This window comes from Alexandromys fortis, unplaced genomic scaffold (genome assembly GCF_014885135.2).
Source record: "Alexandromys fortis isolate MF-2015 unplaced genomic scaffold, M_Fortis_MF-2015_v1.1 scaffold_21, whole genome shotgun sequence".
In the NCBI taxonomy this organism is placed as follows: Eukaryota; Metazoa; Chordata; class Mammalia; order Rodentia; family Cricetidae; genus Alexandromys; species Alexandromys fortis.
The window spans coordinates 3,692,560-3,709,873 of NW_026067905.1; the positions used below are offsets into that span (position 1 = coordinate 3,692,560).

The window sequence follows — 17,314 nt, forward strand, 5'->3', positions numbered from 1 at the left end:
GCAGCTCTATATACTGTAGTCATGTTTTGTTTTGTTTTTCCTCCCGAAACACGGTCTATGTAGCCTTAATTGGTCTGGACCTGGCTATGCAGACAGACCAGGCAGGTCTCGAACTCAGAGAGATCTGCATACCTCTGTGTCCAGCTACTGACTTTTTCCCAGGTTTGTGATACAGTAATAGCTCGGGGCAAAGTCCTAACTCTTCCGGTATATTCTCCCCTGCTAGCTTATTGCTTTTCCCCATTAACACTTTTGAGAAACCGAAATCAGTAACTGAAACACCTAATGTCAATCCCCTTCCACGACACTACAGAAATAAGCCAGACAGAAATCATTCTACTAAGAAAGGACCTAGAACCCTGCGGGATTTTACTTCTCCACACAGCTACCGTCAGGCTCAGAGCGTCTTTGTGGATCTGCTGTAACAAATCTCAACGTCACTCATGACAGTGGCTGGAGGGAGGGCTGGCCTGACTCTGGAAAGCCCAGGTCAGCAGGTGGCGTGTGAGGCCAGATGGACCAGGGCTCCTACACACATCCAGGTTCTCTGCCCCTTTATCATCATCCTTTCTCATCCTTTCAGATATTTCTGAGTGTTTTCTGGGCAGCACTATTACGAATTCACAAAGGCTTTCCACTTGCTTGAAGCACCGACTCCCAAGAGCTAAGTGGTTTACTGAAAGCAGACACTAAGGGTAGTACACATCCTGCCGACCCGACCGTCCTCCCAATTCTTCTGGGAAAGCATCTGAGGTTCAGGGCCTGGAATGACCAGGCCTGACCTGCTTCCCACTCTGGGGGGCTGTCCTGTGAATACAACAAGAGGGAGTGCAGAGGAGGTTCAGAAGGAATGTGACCCCACGTGGACCCTGACCCGCAGCATTCAAGTCCCAGCCCACTCAAGGCGTCACTGGTCATGGGCTCTGCCTGTGCCACCAGCAGAGTCTGCCCAAAGCGCACGATTCCTAGCATCTTCACAGGGCTTGTGTTAATACATCTAACTGCATCACGCCCAAAGATCTATACAGCTGCAATCCCAACTTTTATTTACTTTATGAATGATAAGGGATTTTATTCCCTTTATTCTGCCTCTCCTACTGAGCTCCTCTACTCATAATTTATTCTGTTAAACTAATGCATTTAAAAAACAACTATCTTGGGGCTGGAGAGATGGCTCAGAGGTTAAGAGGATTGCCTCCTCTTCCAAAGGTCCTGAGTTCAATTCCCAGCAACCACTTGGTGGCTCACAACCACCTGTAATGGGGCCTGGTGCCCTCTTCTGGACTGCAGGCATACACACAGACAGAATATTGTATACATAATAAATAAATAAATATTTAAAAAAAACTATCTTTTTCAAATGTCAGCGACACCGTCATTCAAAGGTGCCTTGCCTAGCACTTTGGGGTACATCTAACCACTTTCAGTTTGCTCCTGCTTCTGTCTCACGTGCTACATAGTTCTACATTGCTACCCTGCAGTGCCTCTAGCTCTTCACTCACGGGGAACATCCAAGCTAGCAGCCGCTCTCTAGCTTCACACACAAATAAGAGCTACTTTGCTCCTGAAGGAGAAAAATAAAATAAAGTTCTTAGTTTAATGATCTGGGCATTTACTAGCTAAACTGTTGTCTTTTCCCCAAATCATAGGTTTTCTTAAACAGAAACCCACACTGTAAAAACTAAATATATATGCCACTAAATGTGCAGTACACCATCCTCAACTGTATTAATGCAGGTTTCTTCACACTCCCCTGCAATGGCCAATGTCCATCAGCTCAGACGGCCTCTTAGCAAATGGAAGTGGCCGGGAAAGGACTCAGCTCATGCTGGACCTCGGGTGCTCATGAGAGTGAATATGAATACACACTTTCACATCTCAGCAAGGTAAAAAAATAAGCCTTAACTAGCACGTGAAAACACAGACTAACAGAAACACATGTATATAATTTATAACAAATATACATATAATAAGAGTACACACAGAAAACTCTCACAGAATACTTACAAACCAAAATACTTTGAGAACCTCTACTAAGTCAAGTCAAATAGCCTTCACATAAAAATGCAAATACATATATAACATTAACCACTGAAATTCAACCAATGAAGAACTCGGGAGATACACATGGAGCAGGCAAGCCACAGATGAGGTTCAAGCAGACACTGAAAATTATGCCAATGCATTTGCAACAAACGGATGAAGCTGGAGGACAGTCTTAGCTACTTTTATTACAGAAGAGTTTATTGGGGGTTCACAAATTCCAAGTCCACAACCATCACGGTGGGGAGCATGGCAGCAGGGTGCAGGCAGCAGGCAGGCATGGTGTGGAGCAGGAGCTGAGAGCTCGCAGCTTGAGACACAACCACAAAACAGAGAAAGACACCGGGAAGTCTTCTGAAACCCCATAGCCTGTTCCCATGGATACTCCTCCTAATTCTTCCCAAACAGTTTCACCAACGGGGACCAAGTATTTAAACACATGGGCTTCTGGTCCTCCGAACCTCCACAAGGATGCTAAGTGGAATAAGTCATACACTGAAAAAATGGTGCATGATTCCACTTACATGTGGAAGCTTGAAAAGAGAAGAAACGGGAAAGGTCAAATACACAAGAACAAAGTGGACAGGGACGATACGGGTTAAAGGACAGCAATGCCGTTCTGTCAAAGTCCAGATGCTGAAAGGCTGCAATTGATATTGCATTATCTACTAGAGATTCGCTGGGAGGAAGATGTGCAGTTTTTCCTCACAAGTATCTGCAAGATGATATATAATTTGCATATTTATAGTAACCACCTCACTATGCAATCAAAAGATGATATATACCTCGAATTTCTACAATAAAAACCATTATTAGAATATACCTGCACTGTGTGAGGAATATTTAAGAGAAAAATATTTGATCTAAATGTAACATGGTACTTTAATATCATTTATTTATATTTATATTCCCAGCAAGGAATTCTTTCTTTTCAAGATCTTATGCTACTGTTGTTTTTTTACTACATTTTAAATTTTAGGTTCAATAGCTTTATTCTCAATATTTAATTAGTAAAATTCATATTATATAACATCTTAAATGGACTCCAAAAAAAGCTGTTGGGATTAATTCACTGAATAAAGAATAAAGCCATATTTTTATCTCAGAGATTAATTCTTACACACACACCCCTCTTTCTCTGGACCGTGACTATTCAAAGAATAATGTTGATTTTAGCCATTCAGAAGGGCTTACACGCCACACACACACACAGTGTCAACAGCAAGTGAGAGCTGGTAGAACTTTTCAAGAATTCACACTCCTGGGCCAGGCGGTGGTGGCGCACGCCTTTAATCCCAGCACTCGGGAGGCAGAGGCAGGCGGATCTCTGTGAGTTCGAGACCAGCCTGGTCTACAGAGCTAGTTCCAGGACAGGCTCCAAAACCACAGAGAAACCCTGTCTCGAAAAACCAAAAAAAAAAAAGAAAAAAAGAATTCACACTCCTTGGAATTACATATTAAGTAGTGAGTATCTTCAAAAGCTGTGGGGAAACCTCGGTCCACCACAAATGCACAGGGAGATTTCTTGTTGGTCTAGGATCAGCTTCTACTCTTTCTTCAGAAGGCAGCACTTTCTCCACCCCATCCTCTCTCCTGGAAAGAGAGGGCGACCTCTGACACTTTGTTTAGTCTTCTAAGCTCCAACTCCTCATGGTGAATCAGGGCTTCCTTCCTAACAGCACATCTAGAAGGCTTGCCAACATCAGCACCTAAGCTCCAGCTAAGAGGAGGCAATGGGAGTGATGGAGAGGTGGCGCACTGGTTAAGACCATGTACCACTCTTGGAGAGGACCTGAGTTCGGATCCCAGCAACACCCTGTAACTCCAGCTCCAAGGGATCCAGCGCCCTCTTCTGGCCTCTGCAAGCACTTGCACTCATGGGTACAAACCCACAGGAAAGAATAAAGAGGCGATGGAGACTGGTGGTCGTGCATGCAGGAATGAACGTGAGGCTCCCAGAGGCCAGAGGCGAGGTTATGGATTTCTTTTCTTTTTGTGACTAAAAAGGGAGCTTAACCTTTAGGGCTGAAAAAAAAAAAGCTGTAGTTCAGGAAAACAGGAAACACTCTCTGGTTTGGTTGAGAGAAGCCTCCAGCAGCCAAGAAAGGCAGGTGAAGAGAACCCTATATCCGCTGGGTCACTCCTGAAGTTGACGTGAAGTCTCTTTACCCGCAGCTTTTATCCGGCTTCGGTCACTGACACGTTCAACAAGTACCCTGAGCAGGTAATGGAGAAGGCACAGTAAATCATGCAAATGGTTCTGGGGGATGAAAAGCTTTCCCTGCCATCTGTTCTCAGTTCATTCCACACCGCTAACTGCCCGTCACAGGTGAGACTCGGAGACCAAGTCTGCTTACAGAGTGCTAGACCACACGGATTTGATCGGTGCTTAGTATGTACTGGCCACTTCAGAGCGTAAGTCTCAAATGTCCAGAGGCTATTCCTAAGAGACCTGGAAATGTCCATCATCCACAGCCCATGAGGACCACTTTCTGTGTCCCTCAGGCTTCTCCTGGGCCCATTGCTCTCCAAATTCCATCGCCTCACACAGTACAGACCCCAGCAGCGCCTTGACTTCCTGAAACCGCAGTGGTTCCACTCAGGCTTCAACTGTGAGCACTTTTAACAGAAATGGGATGGCCACGGGCAAGTTCTGGTGTTGGCTTTCTGGGCAGTAGGTTATACATCAGCTCTCTGAACAGGTTCCTGTCCCCTTCCCACAGCCTGAGCAGAGTCACACAAACCAAACTCGGGTAAGCATAAGGATAGAATATTAAAATTTCACAAAACCCTAAATGACAAGTTTTATGAATAGCGTATAATTAAATATAGCGCTATGAGCAGTCATTCGTGCCATCAACCAATATTAATGGCATACTGTGAGAACGGATAAGATAAGGGACTGCAAACAGCCGTGAGCTAGATGACTTTCCATGATAACTACCCCTTGTCTGGAGCGAAGAAAACTGTATAAAACAAGTGGTTTTTTTTTTTTTCAGTCTAACATACTTTTAAAAGATACTAATTTTTAAAAAAGATTAAACCTTTTTATCTGTATATGTATACCCGAGTATGAGCACATGCACACGTGTGTGCCTGAGTGTATGTGCATGAACATGTGTGTTCAAGTATCTTCTGAGGCGAGAGGAAGCTGTCGTGAGCTGCCTGACATGGGTGCTTGGAATCGAACACACCTCTTCCAGAAGAGCAGTATGTGCTCTTGAACTGCTGAGCACATCTCTCCAGCCCCACATTAACGCTATTTAATATGGTAATTTAATATAGCCATATGGTGGTTTCAATGAGACAGGTCCCTAGTGGGAATGTAGTTGAGACTCTAGTCCCCAGCAGGTGGCGCTGTTCTGGGATGGACTGGAACTTTTAGGACATGGAACTTGCCTGCAGGAATGGTCATTGGTGGCAAGCTTTGAGGGTATAAAGTGTTGCCCCAGGTCCTGTTCTTCCACCTCCCAACTCTGTGTTTATTAGGGAAGCACTTTTGGTTTTAAGGATCAGGCTGACTTCGAACCTGTGGTGACCCTCTGCTTCCGGTGCTAGAATTACAAGTATAAACCCTGACATTCAGCCCCAGTATTTGACAGGATAAACGAATATGAAATTCTTAGCTGGGCATGGGAGTGCACGCCTAGAGGCAGATGGGTCTCTTGAGTTCGAGGACAGCCTGGTTACGAAGAGAGTTCCAGGACAGCAGGGCGGTTACACAGAGAACCCTGGGGCCTGGGGTTTGGGTGAGAAAGCTTGCGTCTGATTGTAACTGATGGAAAGGGGAAAGGCCTTTGTAAAGGCCAGATTTCAGCCACTTAAAATACTACTGTGCTCTCCCAACAACTCAAAAACCAAACCGTCATTAGTGTATCCACCCAGGGCTCCCCTCCCCACACCCACGTAATATTCCCTTGTTCCAAGGGTACCGTCATTCTTGCGGCCACCTGTTTCTGACCTCTTCTTCTGTCAACCGCCTTGCTCAGCAAGATTCTGAAGGCCCGTCAACTTCCCTTTAATATCTTTGATCAATGGCCTCCTTCCTTCCTACTCCCTCTGTCAGAGACTTGGTTCAAGCAATCAACGTCGAGATTAGAGCAGCAAACCAGTCTCGCCCCTGATTCCAGGTTTGCCCTGTCTAATCCAGGCTGCTTAAATTAATGCCTCCCTAGAAACTTTGGCTTGATGAAATAAAGCTGTATGAGTGACAGACAACTGAAATAGGAAGCCTAGGAAAATAAAGTCCTGACTGGCCAACCCTGAGAGCACTAAGTCAGCCCGCTGTCCTCCAGCTGGAGAGCACGTCATCCATCAGGCAGGTCGGGCCGGTCATTTAGATCACCGCTCATCTGCACGTCTACCCAGCTCTGGCCCTTTTACCTCCTAGCAGCTCCAGAGCAGCCCAGCGAATGCACCTCTTCCTCCTGAGAATTCTCCTGACACCAACTGATGACTGTGGCTGTCAACCGACAAACTCCAACTGACACTTGCACACCTTTCACCCCTGACCCCAACGTACATGCGTCAGACAGACTCGGTGCAGAGGTCCTGACTAGGCTGTTTACATCAGACCCGTCTCCAGTTTTCCCAGCACTTCCAGTCTAGTTAGCTCTGTGTCGCCCTTCCACCACCCCAAGCAAACACCTTGGGGGTGGGGGACACGACAGACCACTTCTAACATCTAGACCTCATGGGCGAGCAGGCAAGATGGCTCAGCCAGAATCCACATGCGCACATACACATGCAATAACAACGACAATTGAAAGTAATAATAAGCAAAATAAAGCAACAGCGAAGAGAAATCCTTATAGACTGGACATGAGCATCAAGGGTGCCACTTTCTCAGAAGCTGACTGGCCTCCAGGCCTTAAGCTTTATCAAGAGACTAATGAGCAGCCCTGGTCTTGAGTAGAGGGCCCGAGGCTAAAAAGAAGGGCACTGTAATCACATAATCCACCAAGAAGCTCAACTGCACCTGGAAATGCTGGTAACAGAGCTACAAAAGCTAAGTTATTTAGAGCAAACTTTCTGAATCCTTCACAGCAAACTGTACTTTGCCTTCATGAAGATGCCGTTTTAAAATTATATTATCTGTTCTTTTGTTTTCAATGTCTGTTTCTCCCATTGTGCCTGAGATCCAGAGATGGCAGGTGGTCCCCACGCCCACCTTTATGGGCTCAGGCCCCTGAAGAGTGGATGAAATGGTGAGGCACCCCGAAGTGAACATACAGGAGGCACCAGACATAAGACCCTGTTAATAGCAGTCAACAGGTTTTGTAGGTTAATCAAGGTCTTTGAGGGTTGCGTTATAACCTAGCCGCAATACTAGTAATGAAATAATACCTTTTGTTCCAAGTGACCAACTGAGAATCACAAGGTGTAGCGCCTCCTTCAGCTGCCTTGTTCCTTTTGCGTATAGACATCTTGCCTACACATGAGTCTGTGCACCCACAGGCTAGAAGAAGGCATCAGATCTCCTGGGACTGCAGTTACAGATGGCTGTGAGCTGCCACGTGGTTGCTGGGAACTGACTTGGTTCTCTGGAAGAGCAGCCAGCACTCTTAAATACTGAGCCGTGTCTCCTACACGCTGTCTTGACATTTTGGCCCACAGACCTTGATCTGAATACTAGTGACTAAAAATGAAGCTTCATGGCCCATACAAGAGAGGTCTTTATAGCCTCTTCGGGAGTCAGTTTAAAAAACAAACAAAACACAAGAAACAGAAATAACAAAAAAGGTAACAAGAAGGTTGGCTGCTCAGTCGTTCTTCCAGAGGGACCAGCACAGGGAACACATACTTAAAAGGAGGCAAAACAGTCATACACATATAGTAAAAAATAAATCTAATAAAAAGTTAAAAGAGATTGCTGATATATACATTCACTCTGTAATTTATATACCTATGTAAAAATATATTTTAAAAAGTAAAAATAAAATTAAAAAGTTTCCCCTACACATTTCCCTGTTTTAATGCAAGGCATATGTTCACTGTGTACGAACTCACCTAACAGACGGGAATAGGGGCTCCACGTACAGACGGGGCTTCACATCACAGTCCAAACTCTTCTGGGAAGCAGGGGGAAACACGGCGCTACCTACAGACTGTGCAGCACCCACCATTCTGCTGACACACAGCCGGTCATAACCACTCTTGTAATCCCAGCACACAGGAAGCTGAGGCAGGAGCATCACCTTGAGTTCCAGGCCAACCTGGGCTGCACAGTGCGAATTCTAGGCTAGCCTGTGCTACAGTCTGAGACACTTTTTCAAAATTTTGGTTATAATCTGGTTTAAACAGCTATAGTGCCTAACTATAGCTACAAAACAATTGTGAATATCAAATACAGTCGATAAATTCTAATGTTCTTATGATGGCTACGTGCCGTTGTGCGTTCCCTGCCTTCCTATTTTCTTCCCTTTCCTTGCCAGTTTAAATGACTATCTCATACCAGATATTATGAGAATATCTGCAGGTATTTGGGAATTCTCACCACATTTTTAGAGTCTATTGAGGTTATGGAAATGAAACCTCATTATCCCAAATCATACATTGTTCTATTTGCATATCTAAAATAATTTCAAGCTTTCTATTTAAGGAACTGCAAAATCTGCATGCACTGCCTAGTGTGTAAGTAGTGCAAGGATGCATGTGCCTGCTCCTCCCTGCCTGGTGACCTGGAAGGAGCCAGCAGCGTCTCTGTCGTCACCCAGCACTGCATCAGGATTCGCTTTGCATTTAAACTTAAATACCACAAAGCTTTGGAGCACAAAGGAACAGTCAACGACACACCTCATTTTAAGCTACAGTGGCCTGTCATTAAGGAGTCATTAAGCAATCTCTGAAAGGCCTAAGCAGGACGCCTAATAACATTCAAGAATTAAGATTATTGTCTGTACTTTATGAACTCAAGTTTGATTTGGAGCAAGGATATGGAATATATAAGCTCTACTTTAAATTACAAATTTACTTACAATAATTTTTAGCCTTTTCCCTGAAGATAAATCACATCATTTATTAAGGTTTAGAAAGCAATATGGAAAATATTCAAACTCTATATTTATATATATGTGTGTAAAAGAGAAAGAGAAATACAGATACGTAATTTGAAGGCTGGCTTAGAGCACACTGAAGATCAGAAAAGTCAAAACATATAACGAATATTTATCTTGCGGAATTTTCATAAATTATCATTTGTTAACACGTGAATATAAAATAAATATACTCTCTATATTAGGAACCTTTTCTTTTTTTAACCAAACTGTAAACTTCTGCTAAAGAGCCCATTTTTAAAGCATACAACGTAAACTGGTGACCCTGCTTAAATGCATGTAACTTTCACTCTGCTGGCTCCTTCATTGACACGACAACTATTTATCCCTGAAGCTGTGCAGGGAAGATGTGTATACAAGCATTTTAGGAGGAAACGGGAGCACAGACCCAGCAACAGAAAGTCGGCACACCCTGGCATCCCACTATCTCCAGTTAGCCACACAGAGCTTAAGCACGGAGGCCACAGCTCAGCTTTTCCAGTCTCTGCCATCACCTCCTCCCTGGCACTGTAGGTTTGCATTATTTTCTAAGCAGAATGAAATCTAAAGAAATGTATCCACTGGGAGGACTTTAGAGGTTGTTTTCTCCAGCTGTCTAATTTAAAGTTCAGAAGACTGACCTCCAAATTTTTTTTAAAGGCCAAACTCATGCTTCAGCTTCTAAAACTTACCCACTCCACCTGTCAATACCAAAATCATCCAAAGAGAAAGTTCTTCCCAGGACCCTGTGATGGTGAGCAGGCACCAGCGCTGTCCTCAGAAGAGGAAGGCTTTCCAGCTCCGCACATCCCCCTGAGCATTCAAGTCCTACAGGCCCCCACTGTCAAAGGGCACCTCCCAAAACAGGATTAGAAGTCAGAGGCCAGGGTCAATCTCCCCTAGGAGTTTTCATACCAGCTCATTCTCCTATCCCCTCTTCCTTTCCTTTGATCGATAACTCCCTTTCTTCAAGAAACAACAGATGAAAAGATATCCATGAACATTGAACACTTTATTCCTTGGAAGATCCTCAGCTGCCCAGATCCAGAACTGCCCCCGTGGCATTCTTACGCTAGGAACAAAGAGAAACAACGCTTCTGGCTATTTCCACCATTAACGTGAGATCTGGTCTTCACCATCAGGAGAAAGCATGTCCAATATGGGACGATCTAGTATGTCAAAAGTTTCTAAGAAGTTATAGCTGATCATAGGGGCGTAGCTAAAAATAAAGGAATCGGGTCTTCTGGAACAGCTAGAAGTGAAGCCACACACCGACATTCAGTTTTGAACGAACTGCTCTTAGCATAGGAACAATTCTACTTTTAGACACAATTGCCGGCTATCTTTCAATATCACACAACTAAAGTCCACCAGATTTAGGATGGCTTTTATTTATAGCTTTCTAATGTTGCCCTGATTTTCCTAAGAAGGTGACTTTGGCACAGTACTCAACGAAAATTCTAATTCAAAATGAAAGAAAACACCATCAAAAATGGCTAGCTAGTAAAATAAGACAAAGTCTAATAGTTTAGTTCTGAATTAAGACATATACATTGAACCTATGCAATATTTTGAACTACAAAAAATTCCAAGCATCCAAGAACATACTCATTCAGTGAAATTAAAATATTTCTGACATTAAAGTGTATTCTCAGATCAGTTAGGCTTAATGTACAGTAATCTAAAGTGTGTTGAATAAATGAAAAAACTAAAAAGCTGTTTTTATGCCAAGTACGTACGATGGCATATACCTTTAGTCCTGGTACTTGGGAGGCAAAGGCAGGAAGATCTCCATGAGTTCCAGTCTAACCAGAGGAACATAGTTACACTCTGTTTCAAAGAAAAAAAAGCAAAAGCAAACAAACAAAATGTCTTGCCTCTATTTACAGCATCAGTACTATATCTTAAAAAAAAAAAACATTTTATTCAGAAATGAAAATAATTGCTAGGAAAACACTTGCTGGTCTCCTTTTACTAAAGCCTTCATTTTTTTTTCTTTTAGGACATCTAACAAACTATGGCTTGATCTTCAAACAAAAAACTTAGTCAAAACTAATCCAGAAGACCCACATTGTGAAGATCCTCAGTTCTTCTACCTTACTTCTGCCTTTCTTGACGCTGTACTCAAAAGAGGCTGCACCTATAAATATACCTTGACATTTTCCAGAAAGCATCCTTCTACAGAATCTTAAAAAATCACCAAAGTAATGGCATGATCTTAAAAAAATACCACTTGGTAAAAACAACTGGCTGGGCCACTGTACCTTTCTTTACCTAGGAATCTGTTACTATTAATAAACTATTAAAATCATTACCAGATCTTGGGTTTATTCTCTTTCAAGACTCCATTCTTTAAAATTGACTAAAAATATTTATACACGAACAGAAGTAAAGCTCTTTCAGCAAATGGTTTTCAGCCTTAAGCGCGACTCCCCTTGGGAGAAGGCAATCCTCCCCCTGCAGTGCCCACCTCCAGCACTGCACTTGGGAGGAGTACTGCTGACTTCACTGTGAATGGTGACCAGCTCTGGAGAACTGGTTCTCACTGCTTAGTCAGCATCTTTCTCCTCAAGCTCTCTTCAAAGCCTTTTACCCAAACACAAGTACTAGTAAGACATAAAATCTCTTGGCCATTTTTAAATAAACCAAACAGGAATTACAAAGAATGCTCCAGTGTGTCCCGGGTTTACTGTTTACACTTTGTCAGTGCCCCAGCTTTACATCAGTTTTGCTACTTAGTAACCGCTCAGGCCAAAACACACCCAGGCAGAACTCATCTCAACAGTAAGAATCATAACAGAACCCAGACACTTGTTGGTGCACGAGGGTGTGTGTGCTTCGATGATCAAGAACCAAAACCTGTGAGTACCACACTGCTAACGTCAGAAAGCAGCTACAAAGTTCTACCACAGAAACCTTCAGAAACACCGAGCAAAGGAATGTGGCCCAGAGCAATCTAATTTGCAATCCAAGAATCCAGGAATACCCAGGCAAATGAGATAAGACGAGGGCCACCACCCTCCCTCTCAAAATCTCATAACCATATAAAAGATGCAATTAACACTGTATAATAAAGCAAACTTTAAGATAATGATTGTGTCTAGACTCACAAGTATCCAAGTTCAGGTTCATCTCCACATTTGAATTACCAAGGGAAAAAATCAAAATTCACTCACTTTATATAGTATCTTGCACCTTCAAAAGTATATGCTTCTTCCCAGCCAGTGGGTAAATCTAAAAAACACACATTTCAATTAGTATTACTTCAGTGGGGTTGTAAAATACGCTTAAGCCCATCTTAGCTAGCTTCATGATTACCTACGCTCATTTAAGGAGGTGTCTACCCAAAATCTAGACTGGTCAAATCAACAGTCAACATGACAGTATTTGGAAGAATATCACAATTCAAATTTAAAGCCATCAGGAAAGTCCCAGCAATATTAGAGGTGACCTGATATGATATTCCCTTTAATGATCAGGGATGAAAAAGGACCCCAAAATCAAAGTCTTCAAAACCCAGATAAAACACCAATCACTGATTGGCAAAAACCCAACCAGGAGCACTTTGCTTCTTTAAGCTATTTTTTTGTCTATTTAAAAATGTGTATTCCAGTGACATAACCAAATCCATCTAGGTTTTCATCTGGTATGAAATAACTCAAGCACTTATTTGCAGGAGCTGAACACTTACACACCGTGTTTCAATACACTCGACCTTAAGAGATGTGAAGTTTCAAGTCATAATTAGGGAATGATTCAGGTGAGCGACTGTATTTTAATGTGCCTCAAGGTACTCAAGATGACAAGTGGTTTGGAGTTCATCGTAACCCATCTCCAAAACGAAAAGTCATCGACGTGTGCACAAAACCAAGCAAAGGAAAGCAAACCCAAACAAATATATAGATAAACGCATAAACTACTTCTGGCACGTGACTGTTATACAATCTGTGAGGGTAATTCGAAGACACTGGTGTCACAAATGACCAAAATAAGCATGAAATAATGCCACAAAACGATTGGGTTAAGTTACTTTAATCCCATATTGTCTTCCATGAAATAAACGTGTACATAGCCAGAAAAGCAATGAGGCCATCTAAGTCTCAATATGTGTATAAAACAGGCTGAAACTAAAGACTGCACAGGGAGTTAGGAAACATGACGGTTCATTAGTCAGAAATGCCCTAAAAATGTAACCTCATCATGCTTGCTACAGCAGCCTTCCCTTTCCTCCTCCACGTCTTTGCAAATTTGGACCTTTATTAGTCACTTCACCGAACTCCAGCGTTTGACAGAAAAGGCAGGTTTGTTCACCCTTCTGGCAACTTTAATAGGAGATTCTCAGAACAGCGGAGTTGGAGAGAAAAGTACTAACAGGGCGGCAGGAACCGGCCTCACCTTCGACCCAAACTGTTCTCAAGCCTTTGCTAGAGCCTGGAGTAGAGGCGGGCCAGCACGGGGACACTCTTACGTTTCAGGCAAACAAGTTGGGCGAATGTAAACAAAGAATGACAAAAGAAAGCCAGACCAGCACTAAAACACCACGAGACCTCCTCCAGCTCAACTCACGCTTGGCATTCAAGAAAGCTATCAAAGCAACCCGTGATGCGTTTCCCCGCGGAACTGGGGCCCGAATGCCCCCACGCGGGACCGCCCTGACTCGCCCACCGCCTGCTGGTGGTACGTGGAGCCTGGCTGCGGCTGCCGGGGACTTTGGAGCCCGGATCACTGCCTGCAGCGCCCGCTCCAGCGTCCTGACTCCGGCTGCTGCTCCCCGGGTGGCAGGAGAAGACGCACCGGCGCTTGGGTCACGGGGGGCGGAGGGGGGGACAGACCGCAGCACCCCTAACTCCTCCATCAGTTACCTACCCACAAGTCCCACCTAGAGAAGTAGGAGGTGGAGGAGGAGGAAGCCGCTTGGCAGAAGGCAGCTCTCTGGGGAGCGGGGCGAGGATGCAGGACCATCTCGCCGCGAGGGTGCTGGGGTACCGGGAGCAACGAGGGGGAGTGGGTGAGGACTCCCTAAAGGGTTCTGGGGGCTGAGACGGGGGCGATCCGGGCGAGAGGGGCGTCGGCCGCCCTCGGGGGGCGTCGGGGCAGGGATGGGGATCGGGGCGCAGGAAGAGGGCGCCGTCTCCAAGTGCTGATGAAAAGCCCGAGAAGAAAGGCGCCCCGGGACTCACTTGAGCGGAGCCCGGAGCACCTCCAACCCCCGCCAGGTGGCCCCGAGCCGCAGCCCCGACTCGCCCTACCTGTGCTCTGCCGCCGGTGCCCGGTGACCACGGCCTCGCCGGTGACCGGGTGCAGCCAGGTGGTGCTCTTGGCCTCCTCGCTGCAGGGGAAAGAAGGGACAGGCGCTGAGCGGCGTGAGGGGCGACCCACGGGGTCCCCGGGCCCGCTCGCTCCCGCCGCCCCGTAGCCGCCCCGCGCCACCTCCCCCGCCCGCCCGCTCACTTGATGAAGAAGACCCGGCCGCCCCTGGTGATCCCGTACGTCCAGGAGCGCGGCAGCGAGCAGATCCACTCCAGGTTCAGGTCGGCCGCCATGTCTGCTGCCCGGCCGCCGCCGCCGCCGCCTTGTGCTGCCGCCGCCGCGGAAGGAGGGCGCGAGCGAGCGAGGGAGGGAGCGAGCCAGCGAACGGAGCGCAGGGCGCGCGGCTCGGCCCGAGCGCGCCCCCGCGGCCGCCCTACCCCCTCGGGCGGCGCCCTCCCCGCCGCCCCGGCTGAGTCCGGCCCGCGTCGCCGCCCCTCGGCATCCTCCGCGGCCGCCCGCCCGCCCGCCGGCCCGCGCAGCGCTCGCACTCCAGCTCGCTCACTCACTCGCTCGGAGGCTGGGCGAAGCGGCGCCGCGCCCCCGCCAAAGCCCTCCCCCGCGCCCCGCCCGCCCGCCCGCCCGCCAGCACCAAGGTTCCGGGGTCGGGTCCCGCCGGCGCCCCGAGGGCTCGGCTCCGAACCCGAGCTGTTGTTTTGTAACAGCTCCTGCTCTAACCCGGGGCTTCTCAGAGAGGCGCCGGGGTCTAAAATGGAAATCTGCTTGCAGGAAAGCTTTTTCTGGTGTGTGGCGTGCCATATATCCAAGGGTCCACGAGTGGACGCTGACCTTCGAAATGGGAGTGACTCAGACTTGAGTTTGGGGCTTAGTTTTTCCCTTTTCTTCCTAGGCTTCTGAGCCATATAATAATTTAGAAAAACTTGCCTTTTCCTCTTCCTTTCTTAAAAATAAGCACTTGATTATCGACGTGAATTTCTAGTCTCTCAATCTCTCATTTATTACAGTAGCAACTTACTTTAGGAGTCCTTGGCAGGGTGGACACTTAAATCCCAACATTTCTATTAGAACTATGACCGGCCCCATTTCACAGGGGTGGGGGTAGGGATGTAAAGGAACAAAGGTTATTGCGCCTGGGGTTATGGTAGAAAATGGTAAAGCCTGAATTCAAATTGCCTGTCGGGCTTGCAAGAGCCCATTCATAGGAATATACATTGCTGCATAGTATTTTTTTTAATGCCTTGACATTCATCCCCTTCCCCTTGTTCTTTGAACAAAGGAAGAGTTCTCAGCAAGTGAGACCTCCGTTGGCACCAGTTAAGAGCACTATCCTTGCTTCTTACTGCCCCTGATCCTTCATCACACTTGGAATTGTTTCTGTGGCTTTGCAGCGAATGACTCATCCCAACAGGAGACACAGTTCAATAACAGTACAACTTGGCGTTCTCGCAGCACCTTTTTTTTTTTTTTCTGACCAGTATTGGGTGCTTGTGAAGCATTATCTCATTCATCTTCTCCGGAACTGAAATGAAGCAAATGACCTTTTCCATCCTTTAAGGAAACTAAGGCACAGAAAGGACGAATGCCCTTGGCCAAAGCTCCCAATGAGAATGCATTTTCATCATACCCTCCTCCCCCAATCTCCTGAGTTCCCCAAGGCCGTAAGTCTCTGGTGAAATAGAGACCGCAATTACTGCTATAATTTTCCTGTCCATCTGCATACACAAGAGGAAAAAAATCATCACTGTAATGTTTTCTCTTTTCGGTTCCTTTGTATTCTGTTCCTTCACTTCACTCCTTATTACTTCTTGACATCTTATCTCCTGCCCAGCCTCTGGAAAATATGACTTTTTTTAAAATCAATGAATAGCTAGTAGGAAATGTCCCACATTAGCATCCGTGGTCACTGACACAACAAGAAGACTATCAAGAGCTGTTGACTTTCTATTCTGCTCTCATTACAAACTTAAAACTCCCCTAAATACCACAATAACTTTATGGGTCTAGTGTTAGTTGGTCCAGGATCTGAAAGACTGCATACTCCTGAGATGTCTGTGAGCTGGCTGTGTACTGTGCTGGGATTCTCTTTAGCTCTGGACCTTTTGATATTGCAAGATGCATTCGCAGAAGGCAATACCTCAAAAAGCAAAATAGATCCATTAATGTATCTTTAAAATCACAACCCAGGTAAAGGATGTGCTTCACTATAGAGAATTTGCCTCCACGGTCTAGATTTAATCACCGGCTTCAGGGTGGAGGAGGTAGAGAGAGGGAAGAGAAGAAGGAAAAAAGGAAACATTCACAGTACTCAAATGGTAATCTGGAATCGACGTTTGTTTTGCTTTTTGTTTGTTGAGACAGGTATAGCCCTGGCTGGCCTGGAACTTGCTGTGTTGACTAGGCTGGCCTCCAGAGTGCTGGGACGTAAAGTGTGCACCACCACTCCCTGTGTAATCTAGAATCTTCAAAATAGTTTAGGGAAAGCAGCAAACAAAAAACTTAGTGATGTTTATACAAAGCGAGACAGGCTTTGATTAGGGTAAATAATAGCTCGTATGACCTTCCAGGGTCAGATGAGCTCCATCCATTAAAATGCTGAGTGCTCTAATTTCTCACCTTTAATGGGTAAAATTTTTATTTGTTTTTAAAATCTTCCTAAACTGCCCTTTCTATGAGCATGCTTTTTGTGAGGTCTGTGTATCTTCCCTGGTAGGAGGTAGGAGTCATGCTTTTTCCTATCACTGAGTCTCCACAGCCTTGAGTCAGCTCAGTGATCATCAGTAGTTTAATTTTCTTTCTGATGCCTCAGCCCCTCAATGGAGTTATTATCCAATAATATATCCCCTTTTATCACCTTACACCTCTGCAGAACTGAGTCAGACCAAACTCATATCCAATGTCTGCTTTTTATTGCCTTTCTTCATAGTCCCCTACCATGAGACTATTTGATTTCTTCTTTCGTGAGTCTGTCT

The 17,314-nt window shown here is 45.5% G+C and overlaps 1 protein-coding gene across 10 annotated transcripts in view; it reads right to left on the reverse strand.

Moving 5' to 3' along the window:
- Window positions 1-14,863, reverse strand: part of Plekha5 (pleckstrin homology domain containing A5) — a 162,789-nt gene extending 147,926 nt beyond the window's left edge. For 4 of the 10 annotated variants that reach the window (XM_050135177.1, XM_050135176.1, XM_050135175.1 and 1 more), the window contains exons 1-3: window positions 14,529-14,862; window positions 14,327-14,406; window positions 12,254-12,311 (exon numbers count right to left, since the gene is read on the reverse strand). In XM_050135177.1, coding sequence (XP_049991134.1) covers window positions 12,254-12,311; window positions 14,327-14,406; window positions 14,529-14,620 — 230 coding nt within the window. In that variant the 5' untranslated portion in view covers window positions 14,621-14,862. Of the gene's footprint in view, window positions 1-12,253; window positions 12,312-14,326; window positions 14,407-14,528 lie in introns of all 10 variants that reach the window. The other 6 variants (XM_050135183.1, XM_050135182.1, XM_050135180.1 and 3 more) reach the window with 2 other exon arrangements.
- Window positions 14,864-17,314: the final 2,451 nt, after the last annotated feature.